At 37.3% G+C, this 27282-nt stretch overlaps 1 protein-coding gene across 1 annotated transcript; it reads left to right on the forward strand.

The window, feature by feature from the left end:
- Positions 1-5460: 5460 nt before the first annotated feature.
- LOC128212557 (tomoregulin-2-like) lies at positions 5461-11277 on the forward strand. The gene is made up of 4 exons (XM_052918051.1): positions 5461-5563; positions 6974-7085; positions 9743-10009; positions 11129-11277. The coding sequence occupies exons 1-4, from the start codon at positions 5527-5529 to the stop codon at positions 11193-11195; spliced, it is 483 nt and encodes a 160-aa protein (XP_052774011.1). The 5' UTR covers positions 5461-5526; the 3' UTR covers positions 11196-11277.
- Positions 11278-27282: the final 16005 nt, after the last annotated feature.

Here is a 27282-nt window from a genome sequence, read left to right on the forward strand (position 1 = left end):
GTTAAACACATTTCAGTAAATAAAGATAACATTTAAATGAAAAACATTTCTATCGCCAAAAACATTCATTAACAAATATGAGTAATTCATTTTAAAATACTTGCCATAAACTTTTGTAACATTCCGTTATAGACGGAAGTACGTTCATTGTACGTATGTTTACTTGGTTGGTAATATGCAAGTTAGCGAGTGGATTTAGAATTTACTGTATATAGAGTCGGGCCAGCGGACTAAATCAGGGTTGCGAATGCTTTTCTTTGAGGGGATCTGATTTCAATTTAATTCAATTAATTTTATTCAAGTAAATAAAGGCCACCGGTCCAAAATACAGAAAATGTACAAAAAACAAACATAGTATAGTAGTTGCAACATACGATTTACACATTTATCATGTCCAACAGATGGTATACATAGATTGTTAGCTTCAATATTGTATTATCATTTTCAGTAGACATTAAAGAATAGAAATCATTTAAACTATTACCAGATGAATACCAATTAAAATATATTGTCTACGAATCATATCGAATTTAGGACATTGAAAGAATGCATGATATTAACATTCAATAACTGTCAAATTTTGATTCAGACAATATATACAAATTAAAGTCTCTCATCTTGTGGAGTATTTATATATCTTCCAAGTTCCATATTCAGTTTATGGTTGGAGCAGCGAAACCTTGCAAACGCAATCTTATATTGTAATGGAATTTCCAGATGTAGGTACCTTTCTGTATTTAATAATGTTTTGTAATGTTTATAATGATGACACCTTGAGGACTCACTAATGTCGTTATGCCACTTTTGGACGAAACAATCAATTAACCGTTGTCTAAAAGTATATATATAAATATATCTATATTTCCTATATCTTGAGCAATCCAAATATATCAAAAACCGTACGTGAATAACAAAGATTTAATATTGGATGCCCAACAATTTCGCCCGGCGTCATCTAACGATTTCAACATTTTGTAGCAGTGTTTAGAATATCTATGATTAGACATAGTTAATAACTTACACCAGTATTTAATGCAGTTAACAAAATAAGTAACACACAGAGGAAGACGTCCACATTCGCCCAGAGTTATACATGTATTTGTAGTTCTTTTAACATACAAATGTCTCTTGCAGAATTTATTTTGAACTGTCTCTATGGTATCAATATATTTATATCCCCAAATCTGCGATCCATAGCACAAAATTGGCTTTACCATGCTATCAAAAAGTAAAAATAATTCCTTTGTTGGGAATGCTCCAAAATGTTTCTTATAGCTATATACGGTGATGATGCAAAGCGGTTTCTTTCCGTCCACATTTTTCATTTTCGGGTTCTATCCGGCACCGATGCGGATTCTATCCGTCGTGTTTACATTAAAAAGTGGAATGCCGAAATGTAAATCGGTGAAAATAACAACAAGTGCTGTAATTATGTTTGTGATTTTATACCTAAAGAATAACTCCATCAACTATCGACAAACAAACACAAAAATGAAAGCCCCATATCTTTTTATTCATCTAAACGAATAAAAATAAAACAGCGATCATAATTCTGACAGCAAATAGCATGCAAACGAAACCTTAATATTTTCTTACTATCAGCTATTTACATCCTGATAATTACGTTTATCTTTTCAAAGAATGTATCGATGTAGGTATAGTTTAATTTCTTGCTTCTGTATATACTCTTTGCGATAAAAAGTGGAAATAAAGTCCTCGCTTGTCGGTTCAGCGGAGCTCCGGATTCTATCTTTTATGAGTAGTTGAATAGAAATGTGGGCACCGGATATATTTTGACACTCGCACCAGGTTCTATCCAAGATTTGATATGCTTTTGTTTGTTTTCAGCCGGAAAAGAAGATCAAATCAACACGTATATCATTACCATGCATTCTAATGACATAAACAACAAAATATACTTAATTATTACTTGTTACTCTTAAGATACGGGATTAGATCGTCTTGTATGAATAAATATGGAGCAAAATCCAAATTCCTTAATTCACATATGAGAGTTATAAAGTCTTGAGAATTATTTGCTTATACAATTTAAAGTAAATAATAACTTAATGCTTCTTTGCTGTTGCCTGAAAACAAATGACTATTTTTTGTTTGGTTTCGATTGTTGCAACAAGACCGTTATTTTTGGAGCATAGATGCTAATTTACAAAAGTCCTGAAAAGAAACAAATTGTTGATTAGTTTTAACTACTATCCATTTAGTCATTTATTGGCTTTATTACGTGAATCTAGAAGCTCGCGCATGCGCATGTGCACAGGCAAATATAAAGGCATGCACGAGACTTGTACAATTTCTACATTGCAATACTTATATACATATTTTTGTCTCCTAAGAAAATCACAACGCTCATCCCACCAACGAGGCTGCAATGATTGAAAGCTTTTCGGTGCTAAGAGCATCCTATTTCCCGCCTCATAGTAAATGGCGGTTATTTTATCTATCGCCGCGTTAATATCGTGATTTATAAGATTTGTTATTAAACGCCTATTTTCATTAAACAGCGTGTTAATACTGTTGCGGAAAGAGTCACTATGCCTATCGTCCCATTTATATTTCTTCACGTTAGATAAAACAATATTTGAATTAATACAGTCACCATTAGTATTTGCTGATAAATATTCAATATTAAATTGACATTTAATCGGGAAATAATCAGACTCGTGTCAATCAAGTGCTTTAAAGACAACTGATTTCTCAAATAGCTCCGACGACGCGATCATGTAATCTACAACACTAGCACCATCATTAGAGACACAAGTAAAGTGGCCTTCATTGTCACCTGCCAACCTGCCATTTAAAATGTGCACGTCAAAGATACAGCACAGATTCACCAAAGATTTGCCAAAGTTATTACCTCGCACATTATCTAAATTTCTACGGACCATATTGAAAGAGCTGCTTTCATAATCTACTTCCCCAAAAATATAATTCAAATTATCTAAAGGTATATAATCTAAATATTTTTTTGTTCTTGCATTAAAATCTCCTCTCAAAAATATAAGTGCATTTGGATATTCAAACTTAAGCTCTTCTAAATTTGAAAACATATACGGTATACCATTTTTCTCTTCCCTACAATTATAAATACATGTGTATGTGACCCTTCAGGGGAGACATATGTGTAATACATAGGTTTAATAGACGTCGCATATTTCACTTTTCATGTTGGTGGGATTGTTTTCAAATTATATTCAAACCGATTCAGTCAATTACCAGCTTGCGAAATGCCGCCCAACTTTTAGGATGTCTCTATCGAATTGACCTCGTCAATATCAGCATATCTTCGCTAGTATTGCACTTAGTCTAGAACATGGTTTCAACACAAGTCTTTGTTGGAGGCCTTGTGTTCTATAAGCTTGTCGTCCAAATCCTGTATTGTAAAAGTAATTTTTACATTTACAACCGTTTCGATATATGATATTTTGAGCATTTAAACCTATACAAAATACGTTATGACAATTCACAGTAGATTGTTAGGTTTCTTTATCTTTGCGCGGACAAACCTTTCATTTGGCGATACATTGTAACTGCTATTGAAGGTCCCCATAATTAGAGGCCAAGTTGGGCAGCTCACTCTGAGAGTGTGCCAACGAATGAGCCAGTCATAGTTTAGGTTTAAACACCATTCAAGATTGATGTTCCTATCTAGTCATTGAGAGTCAAGATCAAATTGTAGCAGCTTTTGGTCATGTTGGAGTCTGATATTGTTGTACAGGATGCAGTCCGTCTATCTGCGAAGAGGCGGGTCTTTGATAAAACTAAGAAACAGTAGCAGCCTACTATAGTAGGGGTCCCAATACTGATTCCTAAGGAAAGACTGAAGACTGGTCATGAACAAGTGCTCTCTGAGGTTTGCCATATAAGAAGGAGTAATTCCACGTGTAGTTCTGCCCTAGATGCCATAGTGATGAAACTTCCGGCTAAGCCGTTGCCGTTGAGATACACTGTCAAAAGCTTTGTTGAAGTCAATGATAACCATATCTGCCTCAATCCGTCGTGAGATGCTACCAGTAAGAGACTTTGTTAAACAGCTCCACTTTGCTCTGAAACCGTGTAGTGAAGGTTGGCAGCTGTCGTCGTGCAAATTCTTTGTAAAAACATTGCATTTAATTACAAATAGATCACGGCTGTAAAAATCTCATTGTGCTGTGTCCACAGTGCAATTATTTATGTTCTGCTCATTCGGGATCGCTGAATGTGTCCTACTGATGCTTTAAAATTAAATACCGTTATTTTTAAACTGGTGCTAGGTGGCGCTGACAGTGCTGCAAGTTTCGTGATTGTCGTTGCTTTGAAGGTGCTATTAAAATACTTTGGACGAAATTATGTTTTCGGAGGTAAACGTTGGAGACCGTGAAATATCACAGTTAGCACAAAACTTGGCATACATGTTCACAACGAAAATATGCACATGTCACTTAAATATCTTTGAAGTGATCAATAGAAATCGCTCATATATATTCGGTTTAAAATACGCGTAATAGATAAATGTTATATTAAAGTTCTAAATATGTCAGTGGTGAGATTAAACAAGAGCTCTGCTTATGGATGCACTCTTACTACCAAATAAGATTGACCACAATTAATAATTTGTTTTAATATTCCAAAAAGGATGAACAAATGTCGTAAACAATGGTTCTAATGAAGGATTGAAGGATACTGAGTTTAATTTGAAAGTAATGAGCATAAAACACGATGTTTCTACCTAATTAGACTACAGTAGATCATTATAAATATTTTAACATTCACCAATCATTTAATATTTTGCCAGAAATGAATTATTTAGTAAGTAGTTAAAGGTTTATCAGTCAAAAATTATGTTTGTTATATATGAGTATGTATTGCTTTTGAATAAGTGTTTAAATGCTCGTCTGTTATTTTACAGTAAAAAGTGGGCATAACTCTGTAATGAGGGCATTATGATATGATATTAAAGTTAGAGTTATATGCTACACACGTGTGTTTTGTCTCCGGCAACACGTGTATAAAGATTATGAGTTATGGTTAATGCTAATTACAGTTTTTGCACAACGACGACACCAACGACAATGGCACCAATGGCAACGACACTAATGTTATGACAATACCGCAACTTGTTCGAAAGCAAGCTAAATATGAAGTTCCTCCATCTTTAAAAAAAAACAACAATGACTATATTTAAAAAAATAAATATTTTTGCGAAGCCGATTGACAAAGTGCGGATGACTACAGGAGAAAAATAATTTAGAAAGGACTTAATGAAAATATAAATATAACCGTAACGACCTTTGTTACCTAACTTGTATTTATGGATTATAAAACAGAAAACGTGTCGATTTCTTAGTGCTTCATGATATACGAATGCCGAATTCTACCATTCCGAAGTCAAATATGGAACGTTGTGTGATAATACTGAAGAACTAGGGCAGAAGCCTTATCTCTTTCTTTTGTCTGCGTACATTTCTCTGTTTACACAGAAGAATATAAGAACAATTATTGAATATCACATACTTAACAAAATTAACAATGAAATCACTTATACTGTTTGCCGTGCTTGTAATAGGTGAGTACCTTTCAGTATATTACTTGACGAAGATGGCAACAGCATATAACGTACAGTCGCGAACATAATTCTTATTTCACATTTTTATCACACAGCTGGTATATGAGTATGGATGAACGATTAATATTTGTAGAGCAACTTATTAAAGCACAAGACGCTGTCATTTTGCTACTATCAGTAGCAATAACTCAAACGTTCAAGACTCATCGCACTAAATTGTGTTTATCTCCTATATTCGACATGTGTATTCGTTTCCACTGTCAGATGCACAAGTTTAATGATCATAGCTGCAATTCGGAACTCCTCGGCCATTTTCCATCGAAAACAACCTCGGAAATATGCCGTTATATCAGAAGAAGTAGATCGTAAATTTAAAATGAAATGATAGTTTTTATTAATAGTAGTGTTTAACGTGTATTTTGTATGACTAAGTTTAAATTGATTGCCAGTGATGAGTATTAATGAATAAATAATTCAGATTTCTAACAGTAAAATCATTCAGTTTAACTGCTAAATTTAAATTGCTACGCGATCTATTTACAGCGTAGTTAAATATAAAGACGTCTAACATTGTAAACCGTCCATATCATATACATCCGAGATCGTTTCGATGGAAAATGGCAGGGGAGTTCCGAATGAATAATTGCGATACACTTCGTGAGGCCCTAGTGGCATTATATTTTATTTCGCTTATTGATAAACTTATTTTAAATTCAAATTCGTGAGTACATTTATGCGTTGACAGAGAAAATAAATCTGAACAAAAAAAACAACAAGAACTCATGGGTCCAAAAATAGGATGGTCAATGACTGGAAATATTCATGAGTACGTCCTATTGTTTTGTAACATTGCGATTTGTCTGAAATTCATCTTTCGACAAGCCAGTATGCATTTCGAATAATAATGCATCGAGCATTGGCATTGAATCAGATAAATAACAAAGCATATAACATACGAGAACCTTAAGTCGTTACTTTGCATCACATTTATATGAATGAAATCGTCATTTTTCAGTGTATGGTTCCCGACTTGCTTTCATTTAATAAAGGCATCTTTCACTCGCATTACTACGATTATACCACTGGCACCGGAATTTCAAACCCAATATTGAAAAAAAAATAGAATCTTATTATTCCAATTTAATATTATTACATATGTATACATAATAAATATTCTCTCAAGGTAATCAACAAGCGCACTTACTAGATCAAGAATTTCAGTTATATATTTGATACTTATATGTCCCAAAGTAACCGAACGACCTATAAGTCAATCTTAAACAAAAGCTATCTTAATTGAACAGTCAAACCGATTTTCGGTGTTCAAGTAAAATGTCGATGTATATAGTATATTCACATAGAAATGTTACTTATACCGCATGTGAATGCTTATCTACATGGCGATTTCAGGAGCGAGATGTCAGTCTTTCAGCCAGTGCGACACTTTCATCCTGAAGTTGGACTGTTCAACCCGCGCTTTGTCGCCCACCTGTGGCAGTAATGGTGTTGACTATCAGAACAGGTGAGTTTCCCACTGTTCCACCCGCGCTTCGTCGCCTAGCTGTGGCAGTATCGGGGTGGACTACCAGAACAGGTGAGTTTCCCACTGTTCCATCCGCGCTTCGTCGCCTAGCTGTGGCAGCATTGGGGTGGACTACCAGAACAGGTGAGTTTCCCACTGTTCCACCCGCACTTCGTCGCCTAGCTGTGGCAGTAATGGGGTGGACTACCATAATAGGTGAGTTTCCCACTCTTTCACCCGCACTTCGTCGCCTAGCTGTGGCAGTAATGGGGTGGACTACCATAACAGGTGAGTTTCCCACTGTTCCACCCGCACTTCGTTGCCTAGCTGTGGCAGTAATGGGGTGGACTACCAGAACAGGTGAGTTTCCCACTGTTCCATCCGCTCTATTCTTTTGCACCATATTTTCTTCTTTAAGAGACTTCTAATAGGACTTATCTTTTTGATGATCACAATGAGCCATTTTTCATGGCTAACTGAAATTAGCTACTTCAGCCTATTAAGTTTATGACTTAAACTAAGATATAGAATCCATATAAAACAAAGATATATAGATCTAACGAAACCACAAAGTACATGTAAGATATAGAATTAATTAAAGCATTGCCTTTACCTGACATCGGACAACGGTACACAATTAATTTTAAACATAAGATCGGAAAAACCCTAAAGGTAACACGTATATTATCAATGATAATATTTAAAAGTCTAAAATACTAGTATTTGGAAAGGGAAGACCGGTTACATTTAATTTCTCATTTCAAGCAAGCCAACTCGATATAGTTAATGAATATATATACCTCGGTATATACTTTAGTAGAACCGGTTCTTTTTAAAAATGCAAAGTACATATTGCAAATCAGGCTACAAGAGCAATGTACAGTTTATTACGGAATGCAAATCGCCTTTCTTTGCCTATAGACTTATAAATTGAAATCTTTGATAAAACTTTGAAACCAATACTTTTTGTATTTGGGACTATGGCAAAAATGATGTTTTAGAGATAGTTCAACTTCGATTCCTTAAGTATATTTTAAAGCTAAAGCGATCTACTCCAAATTATATGGTCTATGGTGAAACGGGGGTAATGCCGCATTTGGTTGATATTGAAGATAAAATGATTGCCTTCTGGACAAAATTATTAACAAATACTGATAACAATATTACGAAACTCTCGTCTTTGATATATAAGAGTATTTACAATTACTCAATCAACTATTGTGAGCAAGTATTAAAAAAAAATTCCATGGATCCACCATCTAAAATGTATTTTAAGTAAATGTGGATTAATCAATATATGGGAAGGCCAAAACTTTGTGAATCAAAAATGGCTGAAGGCAACGGTTAAGCAAAAGTTAAAAGATCTCTTTATTAATGAATGGTTTAGTGTAACTGAAACATCCAAGCAACGTTTTACAGAATATTTAAAACAAAATTCGGCATAGAGCCATTCATTTTAAATCAACCGACTAAAAACTTACATTTTATAGTTAAATCCAGAACAAGAAACCAAAGACTCCCAATTGAAACTGGTAGCTGGAATAGAACGCCTCTAAATGAAAGAGTTTGTAGAAATTGCGATAAATTAGGCGATGAATTTCATTATCTTTTCGAATGTAATATTTTTTATGAAGAACGGAAGAAATATTTGAAACCCTACTTTTACAGACACCCGAATATTTTCAAACTAGAGAAACTTAAAATACCCGGAATAAAATACAGATGTTTAACTGAATACTGTTTGTTAAAGCGTTTTTATTGAAATCATTATAGTTTTAGGACATTTATTTATCCACTAATGTATGTGACAATAATTCAACAAAACTGATTACACTGGTAATTTACTATTTATAATATTCATTGTCAAACACTTGTAATATAAGAAATCAAATCTTTATATGTACCCATTTCACTCGTTTGCCTTTGTGACATTTATCATTTGATATTACCTCATTTATCCATGTTTGTATTGGAATGAGTGAAATAAAGGAAACTTGACTTGACTTGACTTGACAGAAGGCACTGATTCAATTACAAGCGTCAATTTGACTAACTTTGAAAGATATTGTGTCATGTGGTAGCCTTTAGACAATCGGCGCAAGTCATACTAAACGTTTAGCCGGATAGGTATTTTTGAATCACGGAAGGCTTGGTCCATCAAACATTTCGTTATTTTTATTGTAGTTTTTGAGGCCAAGTAATTAATATGATTCGTGAGTTTTTATATTTCATATATTTTATGATTCAAATGTTACTCTGTAGATTGACTATACTTACCAAGTGTGTGGGCCATTGTGTACAGCGAATGGCAATCGGAACTCCTCGGCCATTTTCATCGAAAACAACCTCAGATGTTTTTGGACGATTTCAGTCCGCAGCAAGTAGATCGCGTAGTAATTTAATGTAGCAGTTAAACTTAATGACTGAACTCTTGGGAATCTTAATTATGTTTGCAACAATACACTTCATTGGCAATCAATTTAAACTTAGATCAATATATACAAGCTAAAACACTACATTTAATTAATCATATAACTCAAAAAATTACGAACTACTTCAACTGATGTACCGGCATACATCCGAGGTTGTTTTCGATAAAAATGACCGAGGAGTTCCGAATGCAGCGATTGGATGTTCTAACGCTTCCTCTGTTTCAGTTGTTATCTTGCTCAGGCCCAGTGTAGGGATCACAGCCTCCACGTCACGGCTCTCACCTCGTGCAAGGGCGCTGGCGTTACCAGTCCTGGGATGACCACTACAGGAAGGATGACCACCACTGCTGGTGGTCCCATGACGACCTTGGACCCACTATTCATCAACCATAACCAACTACAGGACTTCTTCTGTTTGGAGCTGATGCACGAGGCTTGCCCCACCAACACCGAGCGAGTCTGCGGAACTGACGGGGTCACTTACAGTAATGTGTGCGTATCTAACTAATAAATTTATATAAAGTTTTATATATTCGCCTTAGCGTGAAATGCAATTTGAATAGGCAGTTCTTTACTCGTTAATGTTGTTTTGTTTTACGTTATGCATACAATTTAGTATGTTTCTATGTTTCTACGTTTGTCTTTAAATGTGTCTCTAAGCATAAAACCATAAATGAGTTTCTAAGTTTAAGATCATAAATGTGTCACTAAGTTTTAGACCATAAATGTGTCTCTAAGTATAACACCATAAATGTGTCTCTAAGTTTAAGACCATAAATGTGTCTCTGAGCATATACCATAAATGTGTCTCTAAGTTTAAGAGCATAAATGTGTCTCTAAGCATATACCATAAATGAGTTTCTAAGTTTAAGACCATAAATGTGTCTCTAAGTTTAAGACCATAAATGTGACTCTAAGTTTAAAACCATAAATGTGTCTCTAAGTATTAAACCATAAATGTGTCTCTAAGTTTAAGACCATAAATGTGTCTCTAAGTATAACACCATAAATGTGTCTCTAAGTTTAAGACCATAAATGTGTCTCTTAGTATTAAACCATAAATGTGTCTCTAAGTTTAAGACCATAAATGTGTCTCTAAGCATATACCATAAATGTGTCTCTAAGTTTAAGACCATAAATGTGACTCTAAGCATATACCATAAATGTGTCTCTAAGTTTAAGACCATAAATGTGACTCTAAGTTTAAGACCATACATGTGTCTCTAAGTATTAAACCATAAATGTGTCTCTAAGTTTAAAACCATAAATGTGTCTCTAAGTATAACACCATGAATGTGTCTGTAAGTTTAAAACCATAAATGTGTCTCTAAGTATTAAACCATAAATGTTTTAAAGGTTTATTGATTATTGCGTAGAACTATCTATTTTACATTCAAATAGGCTCAAAAGAAATATGTAGTCTAGAATCTACGGCAAAATATTCTCGTAGGGATGATATATCACCCTATGTAAGCTTATGTAATTCAATTATTGATGTGTAATTAGAGATTTGATTGTGGTATTTTTTCTGGTAGTAGGTTGGTGCCCAGTGGCATTTTTATTATTTACACTTAAAATACCGGTACAAATTAAACCAATTGTTTCTTCCAGATGCGAGTTTGAAAAATCGAGATGTGCTCACAAGAATCTACAGGTTAACCACTACGGACAATGCTAAAAAGCTGTCATTATTAGTGTTTAGTTTTATCGTTTCTTATTCGTTGTCTGATTCTAATAAACAACCAGTAGAGGGACCATCATTGTTGTTTCGGGGTTTTATTTATTAACTGTTTGGCTGCTTCTAATAAAAAACCCAATATAGCGACCATCATTGGCTGCCTCTAATAAACAACCAGTAGAGCGACAATCATTGTTGCTTGGGTTTCTATTTATGTATTAAACTGCTTCTAATAAACAACCAATAGAGCGAAAATGATTTTTGCTTGGGTTTTATTCATGTAACTATTTGGCTGCTTCTAATAAACAAGCTAAAGAGGGACCATCCTTATTTTTTGTTTTATCCTTTTTAATTTGCTGTCTGCTTTTAATATTCAGAATAAAATATTGTATGGGTTTTATTCATTTAATTATTTAGCAGCTAAGCAATAAACATGCAGATGAGGGTTTGTTTGATTTCACCCATATTAATATTAAGCATGTTGAAGAAGGACCATCTATTTTTGATAAGGTTTCATCCATTCAATATTTTATCTGCTTGCCTCCGAATATCCGTCCTGTGACATCAGGACAAGTTTATAGCACGCCATTTGCACAATAATTCATAAAAGCTATGATATTACAGATTTTGCTCTGATGAAACCTATGATATCAACCAATATCACAAGTTATTTCGATAACCTAGGAAATGACGGCGAAAACTAAGTATATTGATTCATATCATAGGTTTTCATTGGTCAGTGAGAACTGATATCGTACGTTTTTATTGGTCAGTGAGAACTAATATAAGGTTTTCATTGGTCACTGAGAACAAATATCTGTAGTTTTTAGGCCTGCAGACTTTTTAAACCGTATCTCGGAAATCGCATCAGCAGATCGACATAACATTTTTAACTTTTGGAGAATTAATGCGCGCACGAGAGTATCAACCCCAGCGCGGTTAGAACTGCGGTGGTCACCGACCTAATTTACATTTACATTCACAAAACCCGGAAAAATATGGATCATATAATGATGCAATTCAGTGCTGATTAGGCGTTAAATATAAATTCATAATGGTTTAAATGAATGCTTCATTTTATCCTACAATCATTTTTTTTTGGGGGGGGGGGATTTAGTTATTTCATGAGTATATTTTCTATGTTTTAAATTCTTGACATTTTTTTATTGAGATTGTTAGTTTATACTTGTGTTTGTAATATTCTAATATTCACACAAGATCACACACATACACGCGCGTAAATAGTAATACACATGCAGCTATAGATATTCTAATATTCACACGTAAACAGTTTTACACATGCAGCTATACATATTCTAATATTCACACGAGATCAAAAACATACACGCGCGTAAATAGTAAAACACATGCGACTATACATATTCTAATATCCACACAAGATCACACACATACACGCGCGTAAATAGTAATACACATGCAGCTATAATTCACACGAGATAACACACATACACGCACGTAAATAGTAATACACATGCAGCTAAACATATTCTAATATTCACACGAGATCGCACACATACACGCGCGTAAATAGTAATACACATGCAGCTATACATATTCTAATATCCACACAATATCACACACATACACGCGCGTAAATAGTAATACACATGCGGCTATACATATTCTTATATTCACACGAGATCAAAAACATACACGCGCGTAAATAGTAACACACATGCGGCTATACATATTCTAATATTCACACGAGATCACACACATATACGCGCGTAAATAGTAATACACATGCAGCTATACATATTCTTATATCCACACGAGATCACACACATACACGCGCGTAAATAGTAACACACATGCGGCTATACATATTCTAATATTCACACGAGATCACACACATACACGCGCGTAAATAGTAATACACATGCGGCTATACATATTCTAATATTCACACGAGATCACACACATACACGCGCGTAAATAGTAACACACATGCGGCTATACATATTCTAATAATTACACGAGATCACACACATACACGCGCGTAAATAGTAATACACATGCGGCTATACATATTATTATATCCACACGAGATCACACACATACACGCGCGTAAATAGTAATACACATGCGGCTATACATATTCTAATATTCACACGAGATCACACACATATACGCGCGTAAATAGTAACACACATGCGGCTATACATATTCTAATATTCACACGAGATCACACACATACACGCGCGTAAATAGTAATACACATGCGGCTTTACAAATTCGTATATATACACGAGATCACACATATACACGCCCGTAAATAGTAATTCACATGCGGTTATACATATTCTAATATTCACACGAGATCACACACATACACGCGCGTAAATAGTAATACACATGCGGTTATACATATTCAAATATTCACACGTAAATAGTAATACACATGCGGCTATACATATTATAATGTGAGGGACTGGGCCTGCTTCTTGACATGGATTGGCAACAACGATGAACAATAACTTTAACCATACTTACATATTTACCACGATTTCTATAGATATCAATGTGCCAAGTTTCTGACAGTTTTGACAGGTCGCGGAAATATATGACATTTGCATGTAAATAACCATTGAAGAAGGTTTCATGCATATATCACTATAAAATATATTGTCACTTGTGAAAGAGTATATCTTACACTATTCGTATCTCATTGGTAACGTCATAATTCCACTGGAAAGTAACTTTTGTATCACATGTATATGTGGCGCCATCTGAACTTGTCTGTTTACGAAATATTGGTTCGTGAGATTTGCGAAGTAACACAGCAAATCATGTAGGGTTAATTTACACTATGATTATATATGGATGTATTAATATAGCAGAACAGTTTTAGTATATTAGTTATTGAAATTAGCAATAACTTTAATGTTCGGCCTATAACTATTTCTTGGACCGCGGACTGACACAAGGTAGAAGACTTTTGTCGCGTCTTTTCGATTGGCTGAGAAGAGGGAAATTGGCGAATGCAGCATTTTCATTGGCGGGAGCTGACGAAGTACTACTACGGTGGCTGCTGAAGATGTATCAAGGAGCTGGGTATAAAATGGAACGCGCAGAAGAACAGAGATCTCTTTTTGCATTTTTTTAGGCCTGACAACATCAAAATTTACACTAACATAACTAACAGTAACTTACATAACTTAAGACTTCTACGGATGGCGTCGCAAATGTAACTATATTGCTTCATTGTTGGTTAATTATAACAAATAAAATAAGTAACATTTAAACATATTTTCGTCTTTTTATTCTCGTTCAACAATAATTAACCTTCACAGACTAACGACTAAAAAGGGGTCACTCTAGCGAAATGATATCTTGCATTTCATAAGCGGGGTAAACTGAATACTCTTACACTGGTGTCAGGAGTGGGATGCTGATATATTTTTAGCATCGACGAACTTTTGTTAAGATATTATTTCTGGAGAGAGTGACAGAACGGGAGCGACAGAGCTGAATTGCACAGCGGGAGCGGATTTGACAGAGCGGGAGCGGCAGGGCGGAATAGCAGAGCGGGATCGGATTTGACAGAGCGGGAGCGGCAGAACGGATTTAGCAGTGCGGGAGCGGTAGAACGGAATAGCAGAGCGGGAGCGGATTTGACAGAGCGGGAGCGGCAGAACGGATTTAGCAGAGCGGGAGCGGTAGAACGGAATAGCAGAGCGGGAGCGGATTTGACAGAGCGGGAGCTTTTACAGAGAGGGAGCGGCAGAATAAGAGAGCGGAGCGGTAGAGCTGAATAGCATTGCGGGAGCGGCAGAGCGGAATTGACTGCTTTATATATATATATGTTTAATGCTTATGTACTATCATACATTAAAGGAAAGAAGTTTATAATAATCTTCATTCTTCTTTTTATTTTCTGTAGCCATACAATTGTTCTAAAATGTGTGATAATAGTGACCAGTCCGACTCTGAGATCGACTTTAAAATGAACCAAAACGAACATGGGGACGAGCATCAAGGGGATGATGGGGAGGGTGACCATGCTGAAACAGGACCGATGTTCAGGAGACGCCCACGCCCAAACATCAAACCTGACCCATATACAGGAGAAGAAGATTGGGATCAGTATTTTACTTATTTTGAAGATTGTGCGGAGCTGGCACAGTGGACAGATAAAGAAAAACTATTGTACTTGGCGACCTCCCTTAAGCAGCAGGCACGTGTCCACTACAGTTCTCTACCTGTTTCGGAAAAACGTTCTTACAAGCTACTGACAAGCCGACTTGAGCAGAGATTTGGCAGTAAACGGCAACAGAATAGGTGGCTTGCGAAAATGCAGAACAAGATAAGGGGAAAATCTGAAACAATAGCTGCTTTTGGTGACGAAGTACGGTTGCTGGCCCAAAAAGCATATTCGACACTAGATGAAGAGGCACAAGAGATGCTGGCGCTTCAACATTTTTACAAGAACGTTTCCGCAGAAATGAGGTGTCGCCTTATGGATAGAAATTGTAAGACCATAAGCGAAGCCTTTGAAGTCGTCGAACGCTATGAAGAGGTGCTAGGACGAGCGAATATCGGCACAGGGTCGCTGCCCATACGAGGTGTTACAAGTGTAAGCAACACAGCAAGGCCTAGCATTACCAGCCAAACAAATTGTGAAGATTTGCGAAATGCCATAATCAAAATCGAGCAACGGTTGGACAAGCTTGAGATTGTTAACAAAAGCAAAACTCCTGCGAGGACGTGCTGCTATAGATGTGAAGCAGGGGACCATTTTATTAGGGATTGTCCGGTAAGAGGTAGTGACAATAGAAGATTTTTGCAGTCGGAAAACTTAAAACCGTCTCATCAGTAGGTCGTGATGTGACGGGTGTGAATGAAAATCGACCTAGACACACTGACGTTTCATGCGGCGTCGACAAGCGGGGTATGAGGGTAGGGCATATCTGGGACAACTCGAAAGCAAGGGACAATGGCATATATGTTAAAGGAAACATAGAAGAAACAGCGGTGGAATCCTGTTAGACAGTGGGGCTACCGCAACGCTCATATCAAAGGAAACTTTTATAAAGATAGGAAAGGAAACAGCCATATTGCAAGAACACAACCATTGTGTACAAGCTATAGACGGAACCCACCTGAGTGTGCATGGCTCTTGTGATGTACAAATGACGTTAGGGAGATACAAGGCTACGGTTAATGTCATTGTTTGCGACATTCCTCTACAGGGCATACTAGGACAAGATTTCATAACGGAACATATAAGATCATGGGATATACAGGGGCAGACACTACACACAATTGATGGTAAAACGATTGAATGCGAAGCAGAGATAAGGGGACAAAGAATATGCCGGGTGCTGGTAAAAGAAAGGGTGGATTTACCACCTAGAAGCTATAAAATGTTACCTGTAGAAGTAAAAGGCACCACGTGTTTGCCGGGAACAGCATTCATAGAAAACTCACGTGACCTACAGGATACAAATTGTACGGTGGTGGTTGGAATCATTGAGACCTGTGTTGAGGACACCGCTGTATGTGTAGTGAACGATAATGACCAGACCATTACATTGGAAGCGGGATACAGCGTTGGCCACTGTTTCCCATTGGAAAATCCTTGCTACCCTGAACCAGTTTTTGAAAGGTGCGCAGCATTAACCGATTGTACCAATGAATGTATCGATGTATCTTCACAAGAGGTCCTGCTACCAGAGCATGTGCAAGAAATGTATGAGCGAAGTGTTGTCCACCTTCAATCCGAGGAAAAGAAAAACTTTGCGAAATTACTTAACAAATATCAAGACATATTTGCAAGATCATCTGATGACCTTGGCTGTACAAACCAAGTTAAACACACTATCAACACTGGAACAGCTAACCCTATCAGACAGCCACCAAGAAGACAGCCATACGGTAAAAGAGAAATAGAACGAAGTGAAGTACAGAAGATGCTACAGAAGGGTATCATAGAGCCGTCCAATAGTCCATGGTCATCGCCAATAGTTTTGGTATCTAAAAAAGATGGATCGACCAGATTTTGTGTGGACTATCGCAAACTAAATGAGGTCACTATCAAGGATGCATACCCTATCCCACGGGTTGATGATTGTCTAGATGCGCTGTCCGGGTCCAAATGGTTTAACACGATGGACCTTTGCTCGGGATTTTGGCAGGTTGAGATGGATGACAAAGACAAACTTAAAACAGCTTTCTCCACATGCGAGGGCTTGTACCATTTCAAGGTCATGCCCTTCGGTCTAGTTAATGCCCCTTCGACCTTCGAAAGGGTCATGGAGGACGTTCTAAGGGGCCTGCAGTGGGTCGAGTCCTTGCTGTACCTAGATGACATAATTACGCCGGGGAAAACAGTTGATGAATGTTTAACACGATTGAAAAATGTTTTTGAACGATTAAGACGAGCCAACCTAAAATTGAAACCATCGAAATGTGTATTTTTCCAAAAGACAGTAATATTTTTAGGGCATATAGTTTCGGAGCAGGGTGTTGAAACGGATCCAGAGAAGATCAGAACAGTCAAAGAATGGCCTGTACCAGAAACCTGCAAGGAGGTTAGAAGCTTTTTGGGGCTTGCATCATACTACCGAAGATTTGTTAAGGGGTTTGCAGATATTGCCAAACCACTACATAAACTCTGTGAGAAGCGAACAAAATTTGTCTGGAACAACGACTGTCAAGAGGCATTCGACCACCTCAAGAAATTGCTAACGTCTGCTCCCATTCTCGCATACCCTCAACTTGGTTCCCAGTTCATTCTGGATACCGATGCTTCGGACAACGGAGTAGGGGCAGTACTTTCGCAGGTTCAAAATGGACAGGAGAGAGTGGTTGCATACATGAGTAAGACGATGAATGTCCATGAGAGGTCATACTGCATCACAAGAAAAGAATTGCTAGCTGTCATTTGTGCTCTAAAACATTTTCACAATTACCTTTATGGACAGAAAATACTTCTGAGGACTGATAACTCGGCTGTCAGCTGGGTAAGAACATTGAAAGCGCCAACAGGTCAGGTCACTCGCTGGCTTCAAGAATTGAACACCTATGATATCGCGGTAGAACATAGGGCTGGAGTGGGACACCGTAATGCTGATGCCCTATCGCGTAAACCGTGCAAGTCCTGCAAGCACCAACAAGAGTTACAGGAGGCCAAAGAGGGGGAAGAAGATCAAGAACCACTTGAAGATACCATAAGGGTTGTAACTAGGAGCCAAACAGCAACACAATCATTACAACTGAAAAGGGCTGACTTTCTCTTGAACGACTGGGAACCACTAGACATCTCACGAAGTCAACAAGCTGACACTAGCATTGGCACAATCAAACTTGCAAAAGAAGAAAACAGAACAAGACCAGACTGGAATGATATTTCAAGTGCAACAGCTGAGACAAAAACTCTTTGGAGGCAATGGGATCGGTTGCAAGTTGTAGGGGGAGTGCTGTTCCGGAAGTACGAAGAAGATGATGGGGGAATATTGCACCAGTTGGTTACCCCATCCGACAGGCGTGAAGAGGTGTTGAAATTTTACCATGACTTGGCAACTGGAGGGCATCTTGGGGTTATGAAAACCCTGTACAAAATAAGACAATCATTTTACTGGCCTGGGATAGCTGAAAGTGTAAAAAGTTACTGCATCACGTGTGACATCTGTGCGGTTAACAAACTTTCGAGACAGTCAAATAAAGCTCCACTAGGACAGTCCTTGGTTGGAGAACCTATGGAGAGAGTACAAATGGACATATTGGGGCCACTTCCGGTCACGACCAATGGAAGCCGGTATATTCTGGTTATGATAGACTGGTTTACCAAGTGGACAGAGTGCGTGGCAATTTCAGATTTGGAGACCAAAACTGTCGCCAAGGCGTTTGTGGACAACTTCATATATATGTCGTTATGGCACCCCACTTCAGGTGTACACAGACCAAGGCCGAAGTTTCGAGTCCAAACTTTTAGAAGATGTGTGTACCTACCTGGGAATACAGAAGCTGCACGCAACATCGAAGAGACCCCAGGCAAATGGACTGGTAGAGAGGTTTAACAGGACACTCTTGGCGATGTTGAAGTCATATTGTCAAACTGAACAGGACAGTTGGGATACCCACCTTCAACAAGTTTTAATGGCATATCGATCATCCCCACAAAGTAGTACCTCAATAACACCGAACAAAATGATGTTTGGACGCGATATTCGTCTTCCATTACAGGCAGTAGTTGGGTGCCCTGAAAATAACTTAACAGACACAACACCAGAAAGCTATATTGCTGGACTACAAAGAAAACTGACACTTTGTCATGAGGTGGCGCGAAAGCATCTGAAGTCTGCAGCCATGTATCAAAAGAAACACTATGACTGCAGCGCTAAAAAGAGAAAATTCTTGGCGGGACAAGTAGTTTGGTTGCACGATCCCTCAAGAAAAGTCGGAGTCAGCTCTAAATTAGCCGTTAAGTGGAAGGGTCCCTTTCTAATCACTAGGGTAATAGATGACATGGTATGCAAGGTGAAATTGTCATCTAGAGCATGTCCAAAGGCGTACCACGTGGACAGACTCTTTCCATACAGGGGGCAAACATTCCACGTTGGATTACAAAAGTCCAGTCAAAATGCACATAAATATGAACATACAATTATATTTGACAATAAATAATTTGTGTTAGTCTGTGGAGGTTTGTTTAAATAATATTAAAATTGTAATAGTACATATCATTGTATCAAACTAAAGAAGATTAAAAATCAGTTTATTCCCGAATTTGCTATTCTATGGTTGGATATTTCAGGGTAAAATGCTGGTTGTGTGAGGTCTACCTTCAAAGCCAGAAGATGCTGCGTGCTCACGTCATATCAGCCCACCGTCGATTATCGGTATACTGTCCATGGTGCAAGGCATCGGAGCGGATTTACACCAGGATCGGAGACTGTGAGGTCCATGTAAAGGCTGTTCACCCGGAGGTGAAACTCGCTAAGGACAGATTTTACAGGGCTAATGCGTTCTACTTCGCGCAGCATCCAGAGGAATATGCCAGGGTAGCTGACTATGTCACAGAGTATGATTCGCGTGCGGCGTATGAAGCCAGGAAGGCAATGAGGGAATGGGCTGATTCATTCCCTGACAGAAAGGAGCGTACAGAACGGATGGCTGCGGGATGGAGATCAGGTGTAGAAATAAATAAAGAGCTGCGGAAGAACTCCAAAGGTACATCGCGGGAGACAACACCAAGCAAGGACCAGCGAAAGGTAGTGGACAGAAGAACAGAACATGAACATGGTAACACCAGTCGAAGAAGTCACGAAAGGAGGACGGAATGTGGCAAAGAGTTAGTGACCAGCGGACAGGCGAAGAAAAGAGAGGGGAGAGAGGAGTCTAGTGCTGAGCCGGGAGAGAAAACCAATGTGGAGGAAAGAGGGCAGAAAAGAAAGAGGGCGGAAGAAGATCGTGAGTTGGAATATGTAGATGATATTGTATTGGGGGAGGAGGCGGCTCCACAGAAAGAAGCAGTCGGGCCATTTGGAGATGCTGGACATAGTACACCAAGGAGCATTGCAGCAAGTTCATCTTCCTCATCATCAGAAAGCAGTGTACAGAGCCAGGGTGGATTTAAGGACAGGGCTGTTCGTCTCCGGATGAAGGGCTGTATGCCTATGTGCCCGCCGGCTAAGAGGGATTGGTCAAATGTCACGGACTTTTCGTTCCAGCGAGGTCATCAGAAATTATGCTGGCCTCCAGCAAACTGGCGCTCCATGACAGCTGACCAAAGACTTATGGCCCATGTAGTATGCTGCCATCTTCCTGGAACAGTCCATGACAGTGACTTCCTTCCCAACCGTGACCAGAAGGACGCTACTTGACAAGTACCAGTTCATGGCTATTGAGGCGGAAGGGAAGCCCGGGGTTGAAGAAGAGGACTGCGATAAGATAGACTCAAAGATTCGGTTCTATAACTTTGCATATCTGAAGGGAATAGCAAAGGGGGATATAACTGAAAGTCGAGTATCTCAGGGTATACTAAGAAGCCTTGAGCGTGTCGAGAGGTGGACTGACTGTGACATGATTTTTGAAGGGATGGACACTAAGAGCATTAAGATTAGACTTTAAATTGTGTGCGATTGAACAGTGTGTTTAGGACGGTTTATATTCATACTAAGTAATGCTCAGTTAATACGTTCCTGTTAGTATGTGTTTTAAAATGTTTGATGTGTTCTTAAAAAGCATATAAAGTCAGATATTTAAATTGTCTTATCAATTATTTATTCAAACTGTTGTATAATCCAGGAGGATTATTTTAATAAAGAGAGGGGAAGTATAATGTGAGGGACTGGGCCTGCTTCTTGACATGGATTGGCAACAACGATGAACAATAACTTTAACCATACTTACATATTTACCACGATTTCTATAGATATCAATGTGCCAAGTTTCTGACAGTTTTGACAGGTCGCGGAAATATATGACATTTGCATGTAAATAACCATTGAAGAAGGTTTCATGCATATATCACTATAAAATATATTGTCACTTGTGAAAGAGTATATCTTACAATATTCGTATCTCATTGGTAACGTCATAATTCCAATGGAAAGTAACTTTTGTATCACATGTATATGTGGCGCCATCTGAACTTGTCTGTTTACGAAATATTGGTTCGTGAGATTTGCGAAGTAACACAGCAAATCATGTAAGGTTAATTTACACTATGATTATATATGGATGTATTAATATAGCAGAACAGTTTTAGTATATTAGTTATTGAAATTAGCAATAACTTTAATGTTCGGCCTATAACTATTTCTTGGACCGCGGACTGACACAAGGTAGAAGACTTTTGTCGCGTCTTTTCGATTGGCTGAGAAGAGGGAAATTGGCGAATGCAGCATTTTCATTGGCGGGAGCTGACGAAGTACTACTACGGTGGCTGCTGAAGATGTATCAAGGAGCTGGGTATAAAATGGAACGCGCAGAAGAACAGGGATCTCTTTTTGCATTTCTTTAGGCCTGACAACATCAAAATTTACACTAACATAACTAACAGTAACTTACATAACTTAAGACTACTACGGATGGCGTCGCAAATGTAACTATATTGCTTCATTGTTGGTTAATTATAACAAATAAAATAAGTAACATTTAAACATATTTTCGTCTTTTTATTCTCGTTCAACAATAATTAACCTTCACAGACTAACGACTAAAAAGGGGTCACTCTAGCGAAATGATATCTTGCATTTCATAAGCGGGGTAAACTGAATACTCTTACAATATTCTAATATCCACACGAGATCACACACATACACGCGCGTAAATAGTAATACACATACATCTATACACATTCTAATATTCACACGAGATCACACACATACACGCGCGTAAATAGTAATACACATGCGGTTATACATATTCAAATATTCACACAAGATCAAAAACATACACGCGCGTAAATAGTAATACACATACGGCTTTACATATTCTGATATTCACACGAGATCAAAAACATACACGCGCGTAAATAGTAATACACATGCGGCTATACATATTCTAAAATCCACACAAGATCACACACACATACACGCACGTAAATAGAAATACACATGCGGTTATACACATTCTAATATTCACACGAGATCACACACATACACGCGCGTAAATAGTAATACACATGCGGCTTTACATAGTCTTATATTCACACGAGATCACACACATACACGCGCGTAAATAGTAATACACATGCGGCTTTACATATTCTAATATTCACACGAGATCAAAAACATACACGCGCGTAAATAGTAATAAACATGCGGCTATACATATTCTAATATCCACACAAGGTCACACACATACACGCACGTAAATAGAAATACACATGCAGCTATAGATATTCTAATATCCACACAAGATCACACACATACACGCACGTAAATGGTAATACACATGCAGCTATACATATTCTAATATCCACACGAGATTACACACATACACGCGCGTAAATAGTAATACACACGCAGCTATACATATTCTTATATCCACACGAGATCACACACATACACGCGCGTAAATAGTAATACACATACAGCAATACATATTCTTATATTCACACGAGATCACACACATACACGCGCGTAAATAGTAATACACATGCGGCTTTACATATTCTAATATTCACACGAGATCAAAAACATACACGCGCTTAAATAGTAATACACATGCGGCTATACATATTATTATATTCACACGAGATAACACACATACACGCGCGTAAATAGTAATTCCAGCTATTAACTATAAAATAGCTGTTGTTATCGAAAATAATCAACCCGTTTCATCATCTTTATGTTAACGTTAGCAATACACATCTAATCATTTAACAGATCCGCTTGAGGGCGCCTTACAGTATTACGTAATCAAAAGATTCCCGCGCCCGCCATTTCGTTAAAGCATTTCATTGGTTAAAACTTAAAAAGAGCGTGGTTGCGCTAAATCGAGCGCGCAACCACACCGTTTCACTATCGTTCAGGCAGTCGAACCGAAAGTTCTTTCAAGAGCTAGGATTGCTATTTAAGAAAATCCCCCCCCCCCCCTCACCCAATTAATTGCTGTACCTCTTGCTTCTTAGCTCTTGATTAGTTTATACATGTAGTTATGTTCATGAATAGCGGCATGTGTTGCATTTGTCTGCGCCCGTTTTGCATATCTGTTTTCAGCAGAGCTAAAACATCCATGGTCGTTTAAAGCCACCACGACGAACTTGCAAAGTCGCTGACCACTACGCAAACAGAGGTGCACATTCTTCACTCGTGGGACCCAAACCCTCATCGGATGGATAACTCGTGAATTTACCAGCGGCGTGGCATCTATTAAAATCATGACATTTTGTGTTTGTTAAGTATTGAATGCTTTATGAGTCGTGATTAGCGTTCGGCAGCACTTAAATTATGATGTTTTATTAAGCTATTTGAATTATATAAATACAGACAGTAGACTTAAAGTTAAAATGCTAACTTGTGAGTTCCGGCCATAGTACACCTTGACGGAATTCACGTTCATATATTTAAGTTTATTTCATAATCAAACTCGTAAAGCCCATTGGGGCTATTCAAAACTGCTGCTTTGGGGCGGTCACCAGTAATACGCCAAGTTGGCAGGTGACCAGTTTGCTTCGTTCGCTGTTCATGCTTGTGAATTCGTGCTTGTGTAAATATCATGGAGCCTCGCCATTAAATCCAAACTTTAAATGTAAATAAAACAAAATAAAATTCTGAAAAGTGATTTGTACTGTGTTTTTTGTATATATAGGAAAGAAAGTTATGGTTATGGTTTAACTTCGAGAAAGAAAAGCTAAGCGCTCCAATCGTTCAAGTTGAGGATTTATCGATAATGCACCTCTATTATAATGAAGCATTTGTTCAGACGCAACATGAAATTGATTTCTATTGAAAATGCTGTAAGGAACTATCAAAGCAACTGTTGACAGCGATAACAAAGGCTTTTATCAACTATAGGGATCGAAGGTGATTATTCTGTTTACCATTCTAGGTAAATTTTCCTACTGGGTTCAAACTAAAGGAAATTGATTATGTTCAGAATCTTTAATGTATCAAGGTTTAGTGATCAATTTAACACTTTTGAATGTGAAGTTTTCTAAATCGAAATAGTTTATCTAAATTCATGAGGTTAAAAACGCATTGTAAGATTATTGAAATCTGGGAGTAGGATTGTTATTGGTTCCAATAGAAATATATAGAATACAAAATATCTAACTACAATTCACGACGTAAAACATGTCGTATTTTTATTAATGTAGAGCGTTTAATATGAAATAATTTGCCTTTGGGCATTTACAGAAAAGAAATTATGACCAAAGCACGTCAAACATGTCACATACTATGCTAATGATATCATTTTTGCCTTTGGAAAGGACATTTCAATGTACATTCTAATGCATACACGAGTTTTAGCGTTTATGATTAATAGAGACATACTTTACTTCAAGTAGCTAACATAATATTTTTTCTTCTCCGGCTTCCAAAAATGGTTCACATATTTAGCACTTCAAAAATCACAGGTTTTCTTCTTCCTTTTTACATTTTTTTTGCTTCTGGAATTGTCACTGTTGTCTTCATAGTACTTTTGATTTTGATAATTTCCTGTGGATTCCTGTATCAATGTATCTATCACTTATTCATATTTAATACTGATGCAACCCACATCTGGACATAATAAATATAAAATGTCATTTTACTTAACTCTCAAATGTTTAGGACTATGGCATCCTTTTCATGCTTTTGGTGCATTTGCACAACTTCATACATTTGGCCTTACGCATAATTCTGTGCATATTTTACGTAGAGATTTCTAAATTCCTTCTTTTGCAGTGACACAAGATATGAATCTGACAGGGATGTCGCGATTTTGTATTGCATTCAAAATTTATGTCGTATATTCCTTGTACTCACGATTAACGAATTATGGTCATGAGTGAGTATTGTTTATATTTATATGCATTAGGAAGTCTGGATTTTGTCCACTATACGTTGTTTTTCATATAAGTCCAATATGGCTGCGGCTGTTTCTGCTACAGCGGGGTTGGCCGTTTCTTGGCCACTGACCAATTGTCAGCCCGAAAGTTGGTCGTTTTCTAGCCATTTCTTGGCCGCTCTGTTTTGACACCGGCCAGAAAACGGCACGACCGTGTTTCGGCCCATTTTCAGCTAGTTTATGGCCTAATCCCTTAGTTTTCTCGGATTATTTTGTAAACTTTTTTTGGGAAGTATTTGATATTTTACACAGACTAACATTGCATAACTTCAGCGGCTGTCATTTTATTTTCTACGAAATTGTAACATAATCGCATTTATTCTTGTTAGAAATACTGAATATTGAGTATTTGACTTGAGAATTTAATTCCACCTAATAAACTACATTAAAATGACCGAGCCACTTTCTTTCTACAACATAAGGCTTTGTATGTTTTTGATGATGCATTGTTGCGCCACAGCTGTAAGGGCCAATACTACATCATCAAATACACACAAAAAGCCATAGCTTTTGTGAGCCATGTATTGAACACTTACCCCATTGATTTGCAAATATCTAAAAATAAACTCTGAAGAATAAAGGTTAATTTACATACCCATATAAGGATATCGGATAAGTCGTATAAGACCATACTGAAAATTTGCCGATCACTTCATAATGACATTATGACACAGTCTCAATTGTCATTTATAACAAGTTAAAATTCGCTAAGAAGTGTGCTTTTTCGTTAAAGAATATCAATAATATTATTAATCTGTTGTACAGATTTATTTATCGAAACATTAACCAGTGTTGGACGGACAATATAGTTTTTGTATTTCAGTCTGGATTTGCTGGTAACAGATTTTGTTTGAAATTCTAAGAAATATCTTATTAATTAATTTCAGCAACCATTTCAGTAATTTATTTTTAGCTACCCTAAAGGATACTTTGTTCAATGTGTTTATTATATAAAAGTATGTAAAGATCATACCTGCATTGGCATTATAATGCTCTGAGCATTTTATATATAACCGGGTATACGATGTGTATATAGCGGCACTTATACTGTATCGCTATTGAGCTTTTATAGCGACGCGGTAGTGTGTCCGCCTGCAGAGAGAGGGGTCGTGGGTTCGAACCTCGACAGGTGCACATATAGCAATTTGTGCAGTAAGTTACACATATGATTGTTATGCAGACATATTTCAGACAAGAATCTAAATTTGAACAATTGACATACATAATGCTATAAACTTTTGAATTGTGGGATGATTTTATCAGAACATTTTGTTTTCTAATTACAGGCTTATCTTTAACTCGGACTGTGACAATAATATCATGAAAAGCTTCCGATGCAAATTATTCCTCATAATTTTGTGCATTTGCATGTTCTGGGGGCTGTACCTAAGCTATACGTCGTATGTGGAGTCAAATGATTTAAAAGCAAGAAGCAAAATAAAAAAGTTATCAACTCCAATCTCCAGCTTCAGAAATTCAAAACAAGAAATGAATACTATTGATCAAAGACTACGCAAACTAAGACAGCTGTGCAGTAGTTTAGATGGAAAAGATTTAT

Source organism: Mya arenaria, chromosome 12 (assembly GCF_026914265.1).
Source record: "Mya arenaria isolate MELC-2E11 chromosome 12, ASM2691426v1".
NCBI lineage: Eukaryota > Metazoa > Mollusca > Bivalvia > Myida > Myidae > Mya > Mya arenaria.